The sequence below is a fragment of the Ursus maritimus genome, unplaced genomic scaffold (genome assembly GCF_017311325.1).
Source record: "Ursus maritimus isolate PB19 unplaced genomic scaffold, ASM1731132v1 scaffold_7, whole genome shotgun sequence".
NCBI classification, from domain to species: Eukaryota; Metazoa; Chordata; class Mammalia; order Carnivora; family Ursidae; genus Ursus; species Ursus maritimus.
In genome coordinates, this window is record NW_024426885.1 from 40,289,532 (window position 1) to 40,307,658 (window position 18,127).

Sequence of the window (18,127 nt, forward strand, 5' to 3'; positions counted from 1 at the left end):
CCCAGCCACAGTCTCAGCAAGTCTGAGGGTGGTTCCCCTCCTCCCCTCCAGCCCCAGCTTGAAGCTCTGTAGCCACCAGCCCACATGGCTACTGAGCACTTGAAACGTGGCTAGTCTGGATGTGCTGTTTGGACAAAATGCACACTAGATTTTGAAGGCCTCGTAAAAAAATACATTAAGATTATTGATTGCAGGTTGAAATGAATGGTACTGTTTTGGATGTGTTTGGATAAATATATTATTCAAAGCAACTTCACCTGTCTCTTTATCCTTTTTAAATGTAGCTACCAAAACATTTTAAAAAGTACGTGTAGCTTGCATTGCATTTCCATTGGACCACACTGCCCCAGACAGCTGTATTCTCACACTTGGCCTTCACCCCTCGGAATCTATCAGCAGGGGCTTCCCTAGGGCTCCCCGCTCCCTGAGCTCCCAGTAGAAAGATGGACGGCCCGTGGTAGGTCATCTCTTGCAGTTACTGTCACCTTTAAATAGTGATTTCTTTTATTTTTTAAACATTTTCCATAACTCCTGGCCTAATACAGATAGCATTTGATTAATTACATCAGAATGACAATTTTTTCACCTGAATGTCCTAGATGGAGTCCTCTGCGCTACCATGGTTTAAAAAATGCTCTTATAAATATCACTTACTCTTTTGTTTTCTTTTTATTATAAAGATTTTTGTACAGAAAAGTTGAGAGATAGGGGTTCCAGGACAGGAGCCGCTGTATTTTGGAGTCACCTCTTCTCCCCCAGAGCCCCTTGCATGGGTAGAAAGAGAGACTCACGCACAAAAGGAGTTTCTTCAGTTGAGGTGCTCAGAGGGGAAGAAAGGCCCGGCTGGGAATAAGAAAACCTGGGGTGGGGTCCTGGCTGGGTCACCTGGGGGCCGGTCCCTTGAACACAGTGGGGACAGGGTCAGGAACCCGTCTGCCTAGGGTCCTAGTTCACTGACTTGACAGCGTGGACATGCTTCTAACCATCTCTGGGCCTCAGTTTCCTTTCCTGTAAGAGGGGGATCATGGCACCACTTCCTTTGTGAGCGTTCAGACGTGGTGCTCGTCCGTTTGTGGACATCACACCGACCTCAGAGCGAGCGCTTAGTGCGTGCCGTCCGCCTTGGTTCTGCGGCCGCTGTGATTTACCCCCCATTCGTCACAGAGTCCCTGCACGCCCTCCCCGGGCCCCGCTGCTTGGTGTGCTGGAGTGGCCGCCAAGACAGACGGAGTGGGGCTGGGCCTAAAATAACCAGTATGAATAAGCACGTCACGTAAACACATAAACTGTGTGTGTACTGGGCTGTGCTGAGTGGGAAGAGGCATGGGTCGCAGTGGGTAAGGACGTTTAAACAGGGTGATCAGGACCGGGTCCCAAGAAGGCGACACTTGAGGACAGAGCCGAAGGAGGCAGGCGAGGTTGTGTCTGGGAGAACAGCTTCTGGGGCAACAGTGAGGGCGGGTGCAGAGACCTTCAGGCAAGGGCGTGCCTGGTGGTTTGAGTAATGGGAGTAATGGCCGAGAGCTAAAGAGAGAATAGTGGAGAAGTCAGAGGAGTGGGGGGGGGGTGTTGGGAGGGGGAGGAGCAGCCTGGATGATCACTGCAAGGACTCTGCTGCGAGGGGCACGTTTTGCATTGAGCAGAGGCTTGTGAGCTGGTTTGGGTCCTACTGGTCCACTGTGGCTGCCATCCCGAGAACAGACCGTAGGGGCCAGGGAAGGCCTGGAGACCACGCCAGTGATCTCGATGTGAAAGGACGGTGGCCAGGACCAGGTGGAACAGTGAAGCGTGGTCAGATTTTGAGTGTCTTTTATCAGAAGAACCAGTGGAACTTACGGCTAGGAATGGATGTGGAATGTGAAAGAGCAGAGCTGATGATGCATCTGGTTTCCACTTGAGTAGCTAGAAGAGGGGTCGCCCTGACCAGAGACGGGGAGGGTGGGGCAGATCCAGAGTGATTTCGTCCTTGGTAAGTGGGAGGTGCCTGGAGAGACATCCCAGTGGAGCTGTGGGGCGGCCAGTGGAGAGTGGGTCTGGAGGGCCGGGGGACAGTGACCTTGGAAGTCATCAGCATAGGGATGGCATGGTCATCACAGAAAGTCTTGAGATGGTGTGAGCCCACAAGAGGACAGTGTAGGTCAGCGTGGGGACAAGGGTGGGGGGAAAGGCCAGGTGACCCCAACTTTCTGCCTGAGGTACCCGATTGCCCGGCACTGAGGTGGGAACCCAAGAGGAGGCTGACGTGATGGACAAAGTCGTGACGATTTTCAGACCAGCCACGCTAGCCTGGGGAACATCACACAGCTGTCGAATTGTAAAAAACTAAATTTAGACTCAGAGGAAATACATGTGGTTGTTCGATATCTCATTCTTAACTGGGGCGGTTTTGCTCCCCAAGGGACACTTGGCAGCATATGGAGACATTTTTTGGTGGCCAGCCTGGGAGAGAGGGGGGCAGGCTGTTACAGGCATCTCGTGGGAAGAGGCTGGGGATTATGCTTAACTTCCTTCCCTGCACAAGACCAGCCGCCACCCCAAGGAAGAAATACCGGTCGTGCTGAGGCGGGAGAAGTCTGCCCTCTGTTATAGTTCGTTGAATGTGATAATAAAATCGAGCATTTAAAGAGTGCTTGTTAGAGGCCAGGTGCTAAACTAGGGGAGTATCTCCTTTCGTTCTCCCAGGTGGCCGCCAACCTAAAGTTTTCTTCACCGTCCAGGGGTGTGATGGACACTTGGGGACGTGAAGTCACTGTGCTGCCCCTGGTGGAGCCAAGGGTAGGGCCAGGCTTGGGCTCCGAGCCCCGTTCAAGGAGGCCTCTGAGGCCTGCACCTGTGTCAGGAGGGGCTGGCAACACCGGGGCCACACAGACTGGTTTAACACAGGACAGGAGAAAACCCAAAACAGTAGCAGGAGACCCTCTGCTTTCATGACGCTCTTCTTCCTGAAATAATCGGCTGTTAGGATTTTTTTCTTTAACTAAAGCTAATACCCCTCTTTCCTAAGCAGCAGAGAAAAAAGTGCACATAAATAATTGAATGCTGTAGAAAATCCCAGAGTTTGCCTTAATGACCTATTTTATCTTCCTTGGATTGCCCTCTGCTGCCAGAGAAGGTTCTCGATAATAAATAAAGAATGAGCGTGTAGTTGAACAAACCTACGTTTGAGTCCTGGCCCTTCCGCTTGTTTGCTTGTGAGCTGAATGTGTAACTTCTCAGAGCTTCAGTTTACTCATCTGTAAAATGGGCTCAGTAATACTCCTTCCTACAGTGCTCATGAGGACCCCGTGTGGCCATGCGTGTTAAGCATCTTGTGCAGTGTTTTACGTATAGTAGGTCCTTAAAAGTGGTAGCATGACTTTCATTTCTGGATAAGATGGAGTAATAGGTACCAATTTGCCCTCTCACCTAAAACACCCCCCCCACACACACAAAAAGACAAGTAATATGAAACTGGTTTTTTTTTTAGATATTTTTACTATTTATTTATTTATTTGCGATAGAGAGCATGAGAGAAAAGAGCACAGGCAGGGGGCAGAGGGAGAGGGAGAAGCAGACTCCCCGCTGAGCAGGGAGCTCAATGTGGGGCTCCATCCCAGGACCCTGAGATCATGACCTGAGCTGAAGGCAGATGCTTAACTGACTGAGCCACCCAGGCACCCCTGAAGCAGTTTTTTGTTGTTGTTGTTTTGTTTTGTTTTAAAGATTTTATTTATTTCTTTGACAGAGAAACAGCCAGCGAGAGAGGGAACACAAGCAGGAGGAGTGGGAGAGGAAGGAGCAGGCTCTCCCAGCAGAGCAGGGAGCCTGATGTGGGGCTCAATCCCAGGACTCTGGGATCACACCCTGAGCCAAAGGCAGATGTTTAATGACTGAGCCACCCAGGCGCGCCACCCCTGAAACAGTTTTTAAGATACTCAACATTAGGCAGTGAAGGGCTGTGATCCCCAAAAGATGGGAAGCAAACCAGGTGAGCCCTACACATGCCCCAGCTTACTGCCTTGAGAAAGTTCCGGCTGTAATGCAGAAAGGGGAAACCCAGGTGGAGCCCATTAGCCTCCATGCATTAAGGACACAGAGCTTAGAGATGGAGAGACCAAAGCATCTAGAGTTTTCGGGATGGAATACCCAGGGGAAAAGAGCTGCACAGAGAGAAAACTCCTCGAGAATTCATCACCATGTGCGTGTGAGGAAATGACCTGAGCCCGAGGAAAGAACCACTAGCGAGGACTCCAGGCAGCAGTGTGCCCTCTCACACAGGGCAGGGGATAGTGCCTGTCCCACGTGCCCTCCAGGAAAGCCTCGTGACTCATGGGGCATTGCATAGAAAACACAAAGGGTTTTTCCCTTTGAAGTGGGGAATAATTAGCTCTCTCCTGAGTGTTCTGGACCCACTTCTAAGAAACCTTAGAAGCAAAGTCTGTAAAGATCAAACCCTTTCCAAGTAACCTAACTTCATCCCAGAACAGGACTCAAGAATATTTAGAAGAATACACAGATGTTCAGTACCCAACCATTTAAGAATCACAGTGTCTGACATCTAATAAAAAATACCAGGCCTGCAAAGCAGCCAGAAGAGAGGACCCACAATGAGGAGAAAAAGCAATCAACTGACACCAACGTAGAAATGACGCTCTCAGAATTCGCAGAGACAGTAAAACAGTTTTTATAGCTGTATTCCATAGGTTCAAAAAGTGAAGTAGGGACGTGAAAACTATTTTTAAAAAGACCCAAATCAAACTTCTAGAGATCGAACCACAACGTATGAGATAAAAATATACTGGATAGGATTAATGGCAGATTAGACAGAGAAGATGATAAAAAGATCGGTGCGTTGAAGATAGCGGTCAGAACTGTCTGTATTAGTTCTCCGCTGCTGTAACTAATTACGATAAACTCCGTGGCTTGAACAACAGACATGTATTATCTTCTTGCTCTGTAGGTCAGAAGCCAGTCTCCCCGGCTTAAATCATGGCGTCAGCAGGGCTGAGTTCCTTCCGGGAGGCGCTAGGGGAGAATCCATTTTCCTGACTTTTCTAGCTTCCAGAAGCTGCCAGTTGCTGGCTCCCTCCCTCCATCTTTGAGGCTAAAAACGGCGATTGAGCCATCACGTTGCATCACTGTCACCTGTATGTGGTCATATTTCTCTCTGGCTCTCTTCCCTCTACGTTTAAAGACCGTTGTGGTTACCGTGGGCCCGTCTGTATAATCCGGGGGTCTGCCTACCTTAAGGCCTGAGCAATAGAATTCCATCTGCAACCTTGATTCTCCTTTGCCCTGTCACCTAACACAGGGACAGGTCCCAGGACCTAGGAAATAGGAGTCTCCGGACACTATTGTTCTCCCCACCACACTCTCCAAAAAGAAAACACAAAGAAAAGAATAATTATCAGTGAGCTGTAGAATAACTTCAGGCTGCCTAATATACATGTACTTGGAATCTCAAAATGGGCAAAGTATATTTGAGGCCGTAATGGCCCCACATCTCCCAAATTTTATGAAAACTATAAACCCAGACATCTCAGAAGCTCATCGAGTCCTAAGTTCTAGAAACATGGAGAAGACCATACGGAGGCACGTCATATTCAAATTGCTCAGAAGCTGAAAGAGAAGAAAGACGCGTTACATGCAGAGGAAGGTAGCAGCCAATGTCTCATCAGAAACGGTGCTCGAAGAACACTTAGAGGCCAGACCATATTCTGGGGCAAAACCAAGTCTTAAAGGGACTCAAGTCGTACTACAGGTGTTATCTGACCACAGTGGAATTAAAGTAGGAATCAATAACAGAAAGATTGGTGGGAAATTCCCCCAACTTGGGGACTAACACATTTCCAAATAACTCATAGGTCAAAGGAGAAATCCAAAGGGAAGTTATTTGGAGTTGAAAATATTTTGAGCTGAATTAAACACAACACAACGTACCAAAACTGGGGGGGGGGGGTGCCCGTAAGCGGTACTTGGAGCAGTGTAGCACCTGTCGCTGTGAGCAACGAGAGAAGGAAGACCCAGTGAAAGCCAAAGTAGACGAATGAAAAGAAGTTCTAAGGATGAGAGATGCCATCAATGAACTAGAATATACATTTGCGGACTACAGCCCCTGGCTGGCTCCCTCTCTTTGGAAATAAAGTTTCACACAAACACAACTGTGCCCTATTGTTTACATATTGTCTGCGGCTGCTTTTTGGCTGTCACAGCAGAGTGGGTGGTTATGGCAGAGACCATATGGCCTGACAACCTAACATATTTACTGTCTAGCCCTTTAAAAAATTTGCTAACCAGACACACAATAAACAAAATCTGTAAACCAGAAAGCTAGGTTTTGGAGATCAAAAAGATTGGTAAGCCTCTAGCAATACTGACCAGAGGGAAAAAAGAAGACACACAATACCAACATCGGAAATGAGAGAGGTGACATCACTACAGATTCTCCAAATATTAAAAGGATAAGAAGGGTATATTATGGACAACATGCCGTCTATACATTTGACAACTTAGATGAAAGAAATTCCTTGAAGAACACGAACTACCAAAGCTCACTCAAGAAAAAATACACGTATGTATGAAAGAAGTTGGATTTGTTATTAAAGACCTTCCCGCAAAGCCAAGTCCGGGCCTAGGTGGCTCCGCCATTGCATTCTGCCGAATATTTAAAGTTTGAAGCAACAGCAACTGTACACAAACTTTTCCCAAAAAATGAAAAGGTGGGAATGGTTACCTGCTTCTTCTGTGAGGCCGGTGTGACCCCAGTACCAAAACCAGACAAAGACATTCTAGGAAGAGAAAACAGCAGACCAAAATCCCTCATGAATACAGATGAAAAATTCTCCAGCCTGAGAAAGGACATCTACAAAAATTCTACAGCAGACTTATTTAGGGATGAAAAGCTTAGTGCTTTTGCTATCGGGTCAGGAACAAGAGAGGATGTCTGCTCTCACCGCTTACGTTCAGCATTATGTATGAGGCTCTAGTCACTGCAATGAGATAAGAAAAAGAAACAAAAAGCACCCAGATGGGAAAGGAAGAAATAAAACTGTTTGTGCAGACGGCCACCGTCACCCGTGTGGGTGCACGGGCCAGTCAGCGGAGAAAGGACGGTCTGTTCATCGAATGGTGCTGGAAAGACTGGACATGCAATGCAAGAGAATGAAGTTCAGTCTGTGCCTTGCACCAAATACAAAAATTAACTCATAGACCTAAATCAAATCCTAAAACCACGACACTTCTAGGAGAAAACTTTTATGACCTTGGATTAAGCAGAGATTTCTTAGATACAACGTCGGAAGCACACTCCATAAAAGAAAAAAAATGGATACATTGGGCTTCACTAAAATTAAAAACTTCTGCTCTTGTAAATAACACACTTAAGAGAACAAAGAGAAAAGGCCTGGACAGGGAGAAGTATTTGCAGAGCGTGGATCTAATAAAGGACTTGTTTCCGGAATATATAAAGAACTCTCAAAACTCAATAAGGAAAAAATGAACAATCCATTTCAAAAATGGACAAATGATTTCAACTGATATTTCACTGAAGAAGATACATGCATGGCAGTGAAGTCCATAAAAAGATGTCCAAAATCATTCGTCATTTGGGAGCTGCAAATTGAAACACGATGCTCTCCCTCTGCACCCGCATCAGAATGGCTAAGAGTGAGACTGACCACACCAAGTGCTGGTGAGAAGTGGAGTTCTAGAACTCTGGTACCCTGCCGGCAGGAACAGAATGGTGCCCTCACTTGGGAAATCAGCAGCGGCTGTTTCTTAAAAAGTTGAACATGGGTAATGAAAATATGCATGAATAAACATACACGGAAAGTGAAACGTGCAGAGCGTCAGGAGGGCAGGACTCTAGGCAGGGGCCCACCGGGCAGGAGAGCACCTGCCGACCTCTGGGCAGGATGGATCCAAGTTTGGTGGGAACTTGAATGAAGCTTATGCAACTTGAGTGGCTCTGTTAAGGAAAAAGAATTTAAAACGAGAAGCCAAGATTAGGTACAAAAGTGAGTTTTTAGGACAAGCAAGTAACTACAACAAATCCCTGGAGTTCTAGATCTCTTTCTTCTGAGTCATCCTGAGACACTGGTTCAGAGAAGGGAAGGTAGAGAAGCTTCATTGTGGTTTCTGGAAGCTTCCTCTCCCCGCTTTCCCGCCTCAGTGGCAGCGCCCACACCCCCGGGAATGACCTTAGGAGCCCACCGAGCCAAGAGTGCCGCCTCTCTGGCCTCGGGCTCTGCTGTCTCCGCCCCTGGCTCCCCTCCCCTCCACCTCCACAGCCCTGCTGCCCCGCGGGGATGGGGCTTGGGTGTGCAGAAGGCATCCTGGGGTCCCAGCAAGTTTGTCTCCTTGCTCGCCACCCTCCTGAGTGTTCGGCCACACCGGCCTCTCCAGAAGGCCAGCCCTGCTCGGTGCCCCCGCAGTGAGGCCACACCCCACCCGTGCTCTGGCTCTCAGAGCACTCTCCTCCGCTTCCTAGTCCTTGGGGGCTTTGCCGGGACGGCATCAGACCGACCCCTGCAGACTGCCTTGTCTGTGAGGGGTGACAAGAGCGTGGGGTGGGTCAGAGCCCAGAGCGGGGGACTTGGAATCCCAGGCTCCACGAAGTGGCTGTGTGAGTTCAAGCAAGTTCCGTAATCGCTCTGTGCCTCCCTTTCCTCGTCTAAAAATGCAGAAAGCAGTAGTACCTCCTTCCACAGAGCCTTTGTGGAGATGAAAGAATCCTAGGAGGGCTGGTGTGTCTGTCAGTTTTGCCCAATTACGTGTCTGCAGCTTCTAGAAGAGCCCCAGGCAGGAACCAAGTACTCGGGAAGCGCTTGCTCCTGTCTGGTCTCCGTCCCGGGGCTGCGGGTTCTAGCAGGGGGTGTCCTGGGTCTCACAGTTCTCCCTCACTGCTGTCCCAGCCCCTTGAGAACCCGGGTCTCGGGGACTCACAGCCAGTGTGGACAGTCCTGCTTAGGGCTCTGGGGCCGGGAGCAGGCACGTGGGGGAGATACGTATTGCAGGATGTTGGGGACGAACAACGACGAGATCGTTCTCGAACATCCCTTAAATCACCTATAAAGTTCAGTGGAACTGGGTTTTGTGTACGTCCAAGATCCGTTCATTTACACATGAAAATGTAAGAACCACTGGGAAAAAGTCACTTAATGAGCGTTGGTCTGAGCTTTCCCACCTTCTGCCTTGATGTAACGATCCACTGTCTAGCTGTGAGTAGGCGCAGGTGGAGAATTCTGGAGCATTTGCTCCATGCTGGTGTCATAGCAACCCTCGGTAAGGTTACTGCTTACGGACAATCAGGTCTCATCCTCAGGCTGGAATGTCAGAGCCTAAGTTAAAAGCATGAGGTGAAGTTGCACTGCGTGCCTAGGAGGTGGAAAGCTGATTTAAAACAAACTATAGAGCGAGGCTACTCTGGGTTCTGCACCTCTCCCAGCCAGGGGGCTCTGATGATTTCCTTTTTGATGTGGAAATGTAGCAAAGACCAAAGGACAACACTGAAACCTGGAAGGGCCCCAGGAAGCGTGGAAGGGGTAGGTGGGCCCGGGGAGGGGGGCGGGGGGCGGGGGTTGCTGCCAAAACAGAACCAGAAGCCTGGCCATTGCGGACGGGTTTGGGAGAGGCGGCCTCCTCCCACCGCAGGGAAGAAGAGGCTCCCTGTGGGAGCGAGCATCCGCCTTCTGGTTGCCGTCACACGGGGTCCTTGCAGTAAGCCTGTGTCTCCTGTCTTGCAGGTGGTGCCGGGGAGCGGGAGAAGGTGCCGGCCAGCCCCGAGGCGCTCCTGCTCCTGGCCAGCTCCCAGCGCGACATGGAGGACTGGGTGCAGGCCATCCGCCGGGTCATCTGGGCCCCCCGTGGCGGAGGTACTGCCCGTAGATCGCATGCTCGCTCTTTAGAACCCTTGCCTTCAGGTAATCATGCCCCCACGCCGCCCTGAGCCTGCAGGACCCCTCTCGCTCGGGGCTCACTGGCTACAGCAGGCGGGCCGTGCCAGCCTCGTGTGCTGCCAGCCCCCAAGAGTCACGCCTCCCGAGTGCCAGGGGGGTGGCAGCAGGGGGCCTCGGGGCCACTTTTCCAAAACGTGCCCTCCTCCAGCGAGAATCCTGAGGCAGGGGCGTGCACCCAGAGCCCTGCTGGGCAGTAGGCGGTCGTGAGGTGGGTGTACTAGGCCCAAGGTCCTTCCCCCTGCCGTGCCTCGCTGCAGCCACATGGGGCCCCTGCGCTGCCCACACAGCCTGCTCCCGGGTCCTGATGTGACAGCAGTGGCTTCCACCTTGATTAAGAACACTTCTTGGGTGTCTGAGACGTACCCAGTTGTATTCCAGGCGCTAGGAGTTCAGTGACAGACAAAATAGAGATTCCTCCCCCGTGCCCCCCCATCCATTGTCCAGTGGGAGACAGACAACAGGCAAGTAAAGGTGCCACATCACGTCGAGTAGAGAGAGATGTAATGAAGTAAAGCTCAGTAGGAGGATGGGGGATGCTGTGTCAGATGCTGTAGCCCAGCCAGCTCGATGAAGTGGCCAGGAGAGCGAGGGGAATGCTGGGTGAGGAGCATTCAGGTGGAGGAGGCAGCCAGTGCAAAGGCCCTGAGGTAGGAATGAGTGATATGAACAGAGGGAATCTCAGGAAGGCCAGTGGGTCTGAGGAAGTAGGACTGGAGAGTGGAGGATGTGAGGCACGAGAGGTCACCGAGGCCTTGGGGACATGGTGGGGATCTCAGATTCTGTTCTAAATCGATGGGGTGCCAAGGAGGGCTCTGAGCAGGAGACAGACAAGACCTGACTCAGATTTATAAAGGGCCCTCTGGCCGCCACGTGAGGGGTGGAGCATCGAGAGACAAGCGTGGACGCAGCAGGCTGAGACAGCCCTCAGACCTGGGTGACGGGGGCCCGGGCTGGCGTGGGAGTGGAGGAGACGGTGAAGAGAGGCGAGCAGCAGGTGTGTTCTGCAGGGAGGCCGCCAGGTTTTGTTGAGGGACATGGGGTGCGAGAACAAGGAAGGATGGCCCCCGGCCGTGCGGTTGCTGTCGCTGTAGGTTAGTGACCCTCTGCAGTCATCAGGAAAGAGCTTTTAGAAGGGGTCGCCATGCTGGCCGGGCTGGGGCCACCAAACTCCCTGCTGAGTGTGGGGACCAGGAGCTGCTGGCCTGTGACCATGCGAGCCGTGGATGTCTTCTCTCCTGCACACAGTGTCTGAGTGGTGTACAGGCGGGGGCGGAAGCTCCCCTGCGGGGCTCGGAGCCCATCTGCAGACCCTGGGTGCCCTATAGGCCGAGCCCGTTCCTCACGCCTCGCCTCGCCATCTCTCCTCTGCCATTGCTGGCTGGGCCTGCCCGACCGCCTTTCCTGGAGCCAGAAGTCCTCATGGAGAAGAGTCGATAGAACTTCCCAAGTCAGGTGTTCTCCTGCGTGTCACAGATAGCCTCACGCTGTTAGCCACGGCCTCCCTGCCCCTGATGACTGCAGCAACTCTGACCCCAGACCCGAGCCCACCCATGATTTCTGCAGCCTCCACAGACTTCCTTCAGTGCAGGGTGGCTGAAACCGAACCCACGGAACGAAGTAGAGCCCAGAGACAGACCCTCGTGCGGCTGGACTTTGATTATAACAGGTGCTGCCTTTGAACGCTGGGGAAAGAACATCCTCGTGACCTTGGGGCAGAGAGAGATTGTTTGCAGGAGTCCAGAAAGTCATTAATCTTGTAGGAAAAGGTTGATAAATTGTCCTCCACAGAATGAAGAGCATCTGTTCTTAAAAAGCAGATTAGGAAAATGACAAGACAAGCTTACAGGGTGGGAGAGGCTGTTGCTGCACACGCGAGGCTTCCTCCAACTCCTGCACGTCAGTAACGCAGGGACAGGCGCCAGCAGCGGCTCGGGCAGGGGACCAGAACTGGCCCTTCACCAGAACAGAGGCGCTCGTGACCAGAGAGCACAGGCAGTGGCGCTCGGCCTCACTAGTGATCAGGCAGGTGTGCGTGAAAGCACTACCCCCGCCAGAAAAACTCCGCGAAGGAGGTGGGTGGTTTCCAGGGGTGACGAGGACAGAGAGCTCCAGGCGCCTGCGCGGCTCGCTGGGGAAACCTGCAGCATCTGCGACAGTCGATGCTATGCACACCTAGGCCCCAGCAGCTCCGCTGCTACACTCCTCCCGGATGGAAATCTGCACACACAGGGGTGCCTGGCGGGCGCGGTCACTTAAGGGTCCGACTCTGGATTTTGGCTCAGGTCCTGATCTCAGGGTCGTGAGGTCGAGCCCCACATCCAGCTCTGCACTTAGTGTGGAGTCCGCTTGAGATTCTCTCTCTCCCCCTGCTCCTCTCCCCGCCTGCGCTCTCTCTCTCTTCCTCTCTCTCTCCAAAAAAAATAAAATAAGAAAGTGCACGTGACGTATACACGTCACGTGTTCCCAGCAGCCTTCCCCGCGACGGCCTGACGCTAACACACTGGATAACTAAAGATGGTTTGTTCTCGCAGCAGAAACCCTACAGCAATGAGAAAGAATCAACTACAGCCCCACCTGGCAACATGCCTGAATCTTAAAAACATATCGAGGGACTAGGGAGGCCCAGTAACATACTGTAGGTATGATTCCATTTCTAGAAAGTTGAAAATAGGGCAGAAGGAAACTATTATTCGGGGATAGGTCATGAGGCTGCAGAAAGAAAGACCGAGAAATGAATGCCATAAAAGCCAGGATTGTGGTCCTAGTTCCACAGGCGTTCATTTTACAATAATGGGTAATCTGTACACGTATGCCTTAAGTGTGTTTCTGGATGTACACATATTTCAATATATAAAATATATTAAAAAAAAAGAGAAACTAAAGGCCGAAGAGGCTATGTAATTTGCCCAAGATAACCCAGCCCGTCAGGGAGCAAAGCTGAGAAACAAAGGTGGGTGTTGTGAGCCCAGACGCCGCCGTGCTTTGACTCGGACCGCGCAGGATGCTGGCACAGCCGGTCTACACAGGGAGCCGGCTTCCGGCCACAAGTCTATGTCTCTCTCTGTCTTTCTCTCACCTCCTCCTTCCCCCCACTCCTTCTCTGTGCTTCTGCACAACTGGGACCCTTTGCAGAGTCCCACGTAGAACCCAGATCCATCCCTCTCCCCCCCCCCCCCCCCAGCGTTTATCAAATTTCTCAGGCTGCGTGCTGAAGAAAGTAAGAATTAAAACAGGAACCATCATCAAAGGCACTTATCTGCTTTCTACCCGAAGCATAGAGGAAACGCAGAAATCCCAGGGGTTAGCCATGGCAGACATGTCTGGGCAAGCCGTGGGCACTCGCAGGTGGGCGCAGTCAGCCTCGGCAGCTTTCCTGGCAAAGCTGTTATTAGCCTGGCTTCCCCTGGAAAGGAGGCTTAGAAAGGAGGCTTCTTTCACTGTTAATCACGGAGTCCGTGAGCCCTTTCAAGCATGTTTGTTCTGGCCAAGAGTGGGCCACCTCTGACAGACGGGAATGGGCAGTGTGCCTGCTGCAGTCAGGGGAGAGCCCGGCTGTCCCCACAGAGAAAACGCGGGGGTACACACACAGGGTCAGTGGAGCCTGTTACCGCTGATGGCCTGCCCTGAGGTGGCCCTGACTGTGGCACCTCTTGTCCGGGCATTCATTCATTCATTCAGTCAGTCATTCATTCCGCCAGTCATTCATTCACTTGGGAGTGTGTTCTAGGGGCTGGGGATACAGTAGGGAGCAGGACAGACAAGGTCCCTGCCCTCCCTCATGAAGTGCCCATTCTGGAAGAGAAACCAGGGAACAAGTACGATAAGGAAGCCTGTTGCAGTTTAGATGACAATGAACTCAGTGGAGAAAGATGAGGTGGGGAGAGCAAGCAAGAATGATGGGGGACAGAGTTTCATGATCTTTGAGTAAGATGAAAGGGTGAATTACACACATATTTGGGCAGAGAGTTTTGAAAGCAGAGGCAGCAGTGTCCATGTTGGAACAGCAGCAAGGAAGCCAGTGTGCCCGGAGCAGAGTCTGTGGAGAGGAAGAGAGCAGGAAACGGGTCAGAGAGGCAATGGGGAATAAATCAGTAGAGCCTTGTCGTCATGGTGACACGGACTTTTCCTGAGTACCTTGGTGCCATGGGTGGGTTTTGAACAAAGAATCGCAGAGCCTGACTTGGGTTCTAACAGGATTCCTTTGGCCATGTGTTGAGAATAGAGCAAACAAGGCGAGGACAGAAACAGGGAAATCAGTTCCTTATTCAGTAATGCCATTGAGAGATGATGGCAGCTTGGTCCTGGATGGTATTGGTGATGAGAGGTAACTGAATTCTTGAAATATTTTAAGGTAAAAGTAGTACTATTTCCCTGCTGGAATGGAAGAAAGGTATAAGAGAAAGAGTAAAGGCAAGGGTAATCCCAAGGCGTTTTGATCTAGGCAACTGAAAGGATGGATTAGCCATTAACTGAGATGAGAAAGACCACAGGAAGTGCAGTGTTTGGAATGAAGATTGAGAGATCACACTGGGGCTTAATCTGAGATACCTGTTAAAGACTTAAATTTAAATGTCCAGCAGGCAGTTAAACATTAAAGTCGAGAGAATTGGAGAGAGGACTGGGTTGGAGAGAGAATTTGGAGGCTTTTGCCACATAGATGGGATTTGAAGCCATGAGGCTGGACGAGACACCATGGAGCAAGTGTAGGGACAGCAGAGGATGAGGATTGAGCCCTGAGCTGCTCCCAGGTGAGAAGTCAGGGGCTGAGGAGGAGCCAGCAGAGGGGGCTCAGAAGTAAGGGAGAGGAGCCAGGAGTGAGTTGGGGATCCAGAGCCAAATGAAGAGAATGTCTAGGAAAGAAGGAGCAGTGACAACATGCACTGTCAACAGATCAACCAGAAGAGAATGGACACTGAGCACAGTTCCCCCACTGACTTGGGCACCTGTGGTTCCGGTGGAGTGCTGGCAATAAAGCCTGGGAATCGTGGGTTTGTGAGAAGGGATAAGAGGAGGGGACTTGGAGTGTGAGGATAACCAACTGTTTCAAGATGTTTGCTGTAANGGGAAAGAGAAATGGGACAGTAGCTGGAGGGGAAGGCAGGTAAAAAGAGGTTTGCTTTGTTGTTATTGTTTTGTTTTTTCAAGTTAGAAGATAAAACGCCAATGTGAAAGGCTGATGGTACGGCACAGGGAGAGAAGTATTACTGGAGCACCAACAGCTCCGTGGGTCTAGATGCAAAGTTCCTCGACAAAATGCTTACAAATTGAATCCAGCGATATATGCAAGGATCGTACCACGAGCAAAGGAGATTTACCCCAGGAATGCAAGGGTGGTTTAACACCTGAAAATCAACAACTGTAATACATCAGTAGAAGAAAAGACAAAAACCACACGTTCAACTCAGTAGACTCGGAAAAAGCATTTAATAAATTCTGACACCCTCTCATGATAAAAACATAGAAGGGCCTAGGGATAGGGATAGAAAGGAAGTTCCTCAACTTGATAAAGGGTATCGACAAAAAACCCACAGGCAACATCATACTTATGGAGGAAGAGTGGCTCCTTCTGCTCTGAGATCAGGAAGAAGATATGGATTCTCACTTTTCTCACTTCTGTTCAGCACTGTACTGGAGTTCTAGCCAGAGCAATTAGACAAGAAAATGGCATAAAATACATCCAGATTAGAAAGGAAGAAAGAAGTAAATGTATCTCTTATTTACAGATAACATGATCTCATGTACAGAAAATCTTAAGAAATCCACTAGAAAACAATAAGAAGTCATAAAAAATTCAAGACTGCCGGATATAAAGTCAGTCAGTACACACAAATCAAGTGTATATTTGTTCAGGGGTAATGAGCAAACTGAAATGAAATTAAGACAACTTATTTACAGTAGTATCCCAAAGAAGAGAATACTAAGTGGGCGCCTGGGTGGCTCAGTAGTTAAGTGTCTGCCTTTGGCTCAGTTCATGATCTTGAGGTCCGGGGATCGAGTCCTGCATCAGGCTCCCTGCTCAGCAGGAGTCTGCTCCCTCTGCCCTTCACCCTGCTCATGTGCACTCTCCCTCTCTCTCTCTCTCTCTCTCTCACTCTTTTGCTTTCTCAAATAGATAAAATCTTTTAAAAAAAGAGAATACTAAGTAACACAAGAAGTATAAAACTTACTACCCTGAAAGTGACAAAACATTGTTGAAAGAAACTGAAACAGACCTAAATAAATGGAAAGACATCCCATGTTCATGGATCAGAAAACTTGATCTTGTGAAGAGGGTAACGCTCTCCTGTGGATCTCTGGACTTCTGGGCCCAGCTCTAGGAACAGAGGCAGCAGCTCCTAGCCAGCTTGCTGTGAGAGGAGAGAGGAGGGACCCACAGAGTAGCCAGGGCTGCCTGGCATCTGGCAGGTGCTTGCATGGGTATCTGGAGAGGACTGCACGCCCTCAGAGGTGGGTCTGGTGTGCACGGGAAGGTGCTTGGTGACACCAGTTGCACTGATGGGTGAGAGGAGGCAGAGTGAGCACAGATTTCAGCATTGGGCTGTGGTCTCATGTGATCTGGCTCTGCCCTTTGCTTTTGTGACCCTGGGTATGCCAGTTACCCTCTCTGTGTCTTTTTCTGCAAAATGGGAAGAAGAGTATCTTCTTGGAAGGATTGTCATGGGAATTAAGAGAGAAGATCTATGCAAAATGCTCATAACAGTGGATTTCTTTTTTTTTTTTTTTTTTAAGATTTTGTTTATTTGACAGAGAGGGTGAGAGTGTACAAGCAGGGGGAGCAGCAGGTAGAGGGAGAAGCAGGCTCCCCACTGAGCAGGGAGCCTGATGCGGAGTTCGATCCCAGGACTCTGGGATCATGACCTGAACCGAAGGCAGACGCTTAAAGGACTGAGTCACCCAGGTACACTCTCAGTGCTAAGTAGCCCTGACTCATAGAACATCTGCCCTCTGCAGGCCGGGACTTGGCAGGGCAAAAGAGAGATCAGAGGGAGCTTCTACCCCACTCCCCAGGCGGCCACTAAGCAGGAAAGTAAATCAGGAGGCCCAGAGCAGTGGTTCTCAAGTGTTCGCTAGCATCAGAGTCACCCGGAGGAAGGCCCGTGAGAATAGACGGCTGGCTCCTCCCACAGGCTTCCAGCTCACGTGGTGCCCGAGAATTTGTATTTTGAACAAGCTGGCAGGTGCCGCTGGTGTTGCTGGTCTGGGCCCGCGTTCTGTAAACCTGTGTGTTAGGAGGTGGTGAGCGCTATCACAAGACATGCAAACAGCGGTTTTAAATACAGTGATGAGGGCAGGACGTTCAAAGAGCGTTGGGAGGTGAGAAAGCGAGCCAGGAGGTGTGGTGGCAACCAGCAGAGCACGTCTGATGTGATCTTGAACCCTCATGGAGGCAGGTAGGCTCAGGAGAGGGACAGAGCCTGCTGGGACGGAGCCTGCTGCCCAGGCCTCCTGCGCCCTGTAGGAGGCACTTAGGCTCTCATTCCAAGTGGAGGCGGAGGTGGAGGGGGGGCATTGGAGGGCTTTGGGCTGAGGAATGATGGCATTTGATCTACAGCTGAAAAGGGCCATTCTGACTGCTGACCCCTCCCCAGGGACAATGACGAGGCGAAGCCAGGACAGATATTCGGGCTTCTCCAGGCAAGAGCCAAGGGTGCTTTCGCTCTGGTGGGTGGCAGTGAAAGTAACCACGTTCTGAGTCTGTTTTGAAAGTAGGACTGACAAGCCCTGGATGGGGGTGTGCCAGCGGGGGGCTGGCAGGTGGGCTCTGAGAGGTCCTCCCGAGAGGCCTTGGGGACAGAGCTGTCATTAACCAAGAGGAGGAGACTCAGCATGTTTGAGAGGTTAGGGCAAGACCACAGTTCCATTTGGACACATTTGAGTTTGAGGGGTCTCTTTGTCATTCAACCAGAACAGGGCTGCCTGGGCAGCTGGATGTGGGAGTCTGGGGCTTGGCGCTCTCTGGTAGCACAGTAACTGTCCCACTCACAGACCAGCAGCCACTGCCTAGCACAGCCCATGTGGTCAAGTTAGACCTGCCAGAATCCTCTCTACCACCGCCCCCCCAAATTCCCCAGACGGATGGAAGTGGGCAGGTGCCCTCCTGTAGAAGGCTCTGGACTCCAATGGGCACTGCCGTATGAGCTCCAGATTATGCCCTGGCCAGGGTGACCCCCATCCCACGGCGGGGGGGGGGG

The 18,127-nt window shown here is 50.9% G+C and overlaps 1 protein-coding gene across 5 annotated transcripts in view; it reads left to right on the forward strand.

Moving 5' to 3' along the window:
- The window catches only part of ARHGAP22 (Rho GTPase activating protein 22), a 169,333-nt gene that overhangs the window by 130,771 nt on the left and 20,435 nt on the right, over positions 1-18,127 (forward strand). For 3 of the 5 annotated variants that reach the window (XM_040623827.1, XM_040623829.1, XM_008696158.2), the window contains exon 4: positions 9,723-9,899. In XM_040623827.1, the coding sequence (XP_040479761.1) occupies positions 9,723-9,899 (177 nt within the window). Of the gene's footprint in view, positions 1-9,722; positions 9,900-11,180; positions 12,291-18,127 lie in introns of those variants that run through there. The other 2 variants (XM_040623830.1, XM_040623828.1) reach the window with 2 other exon arrangements.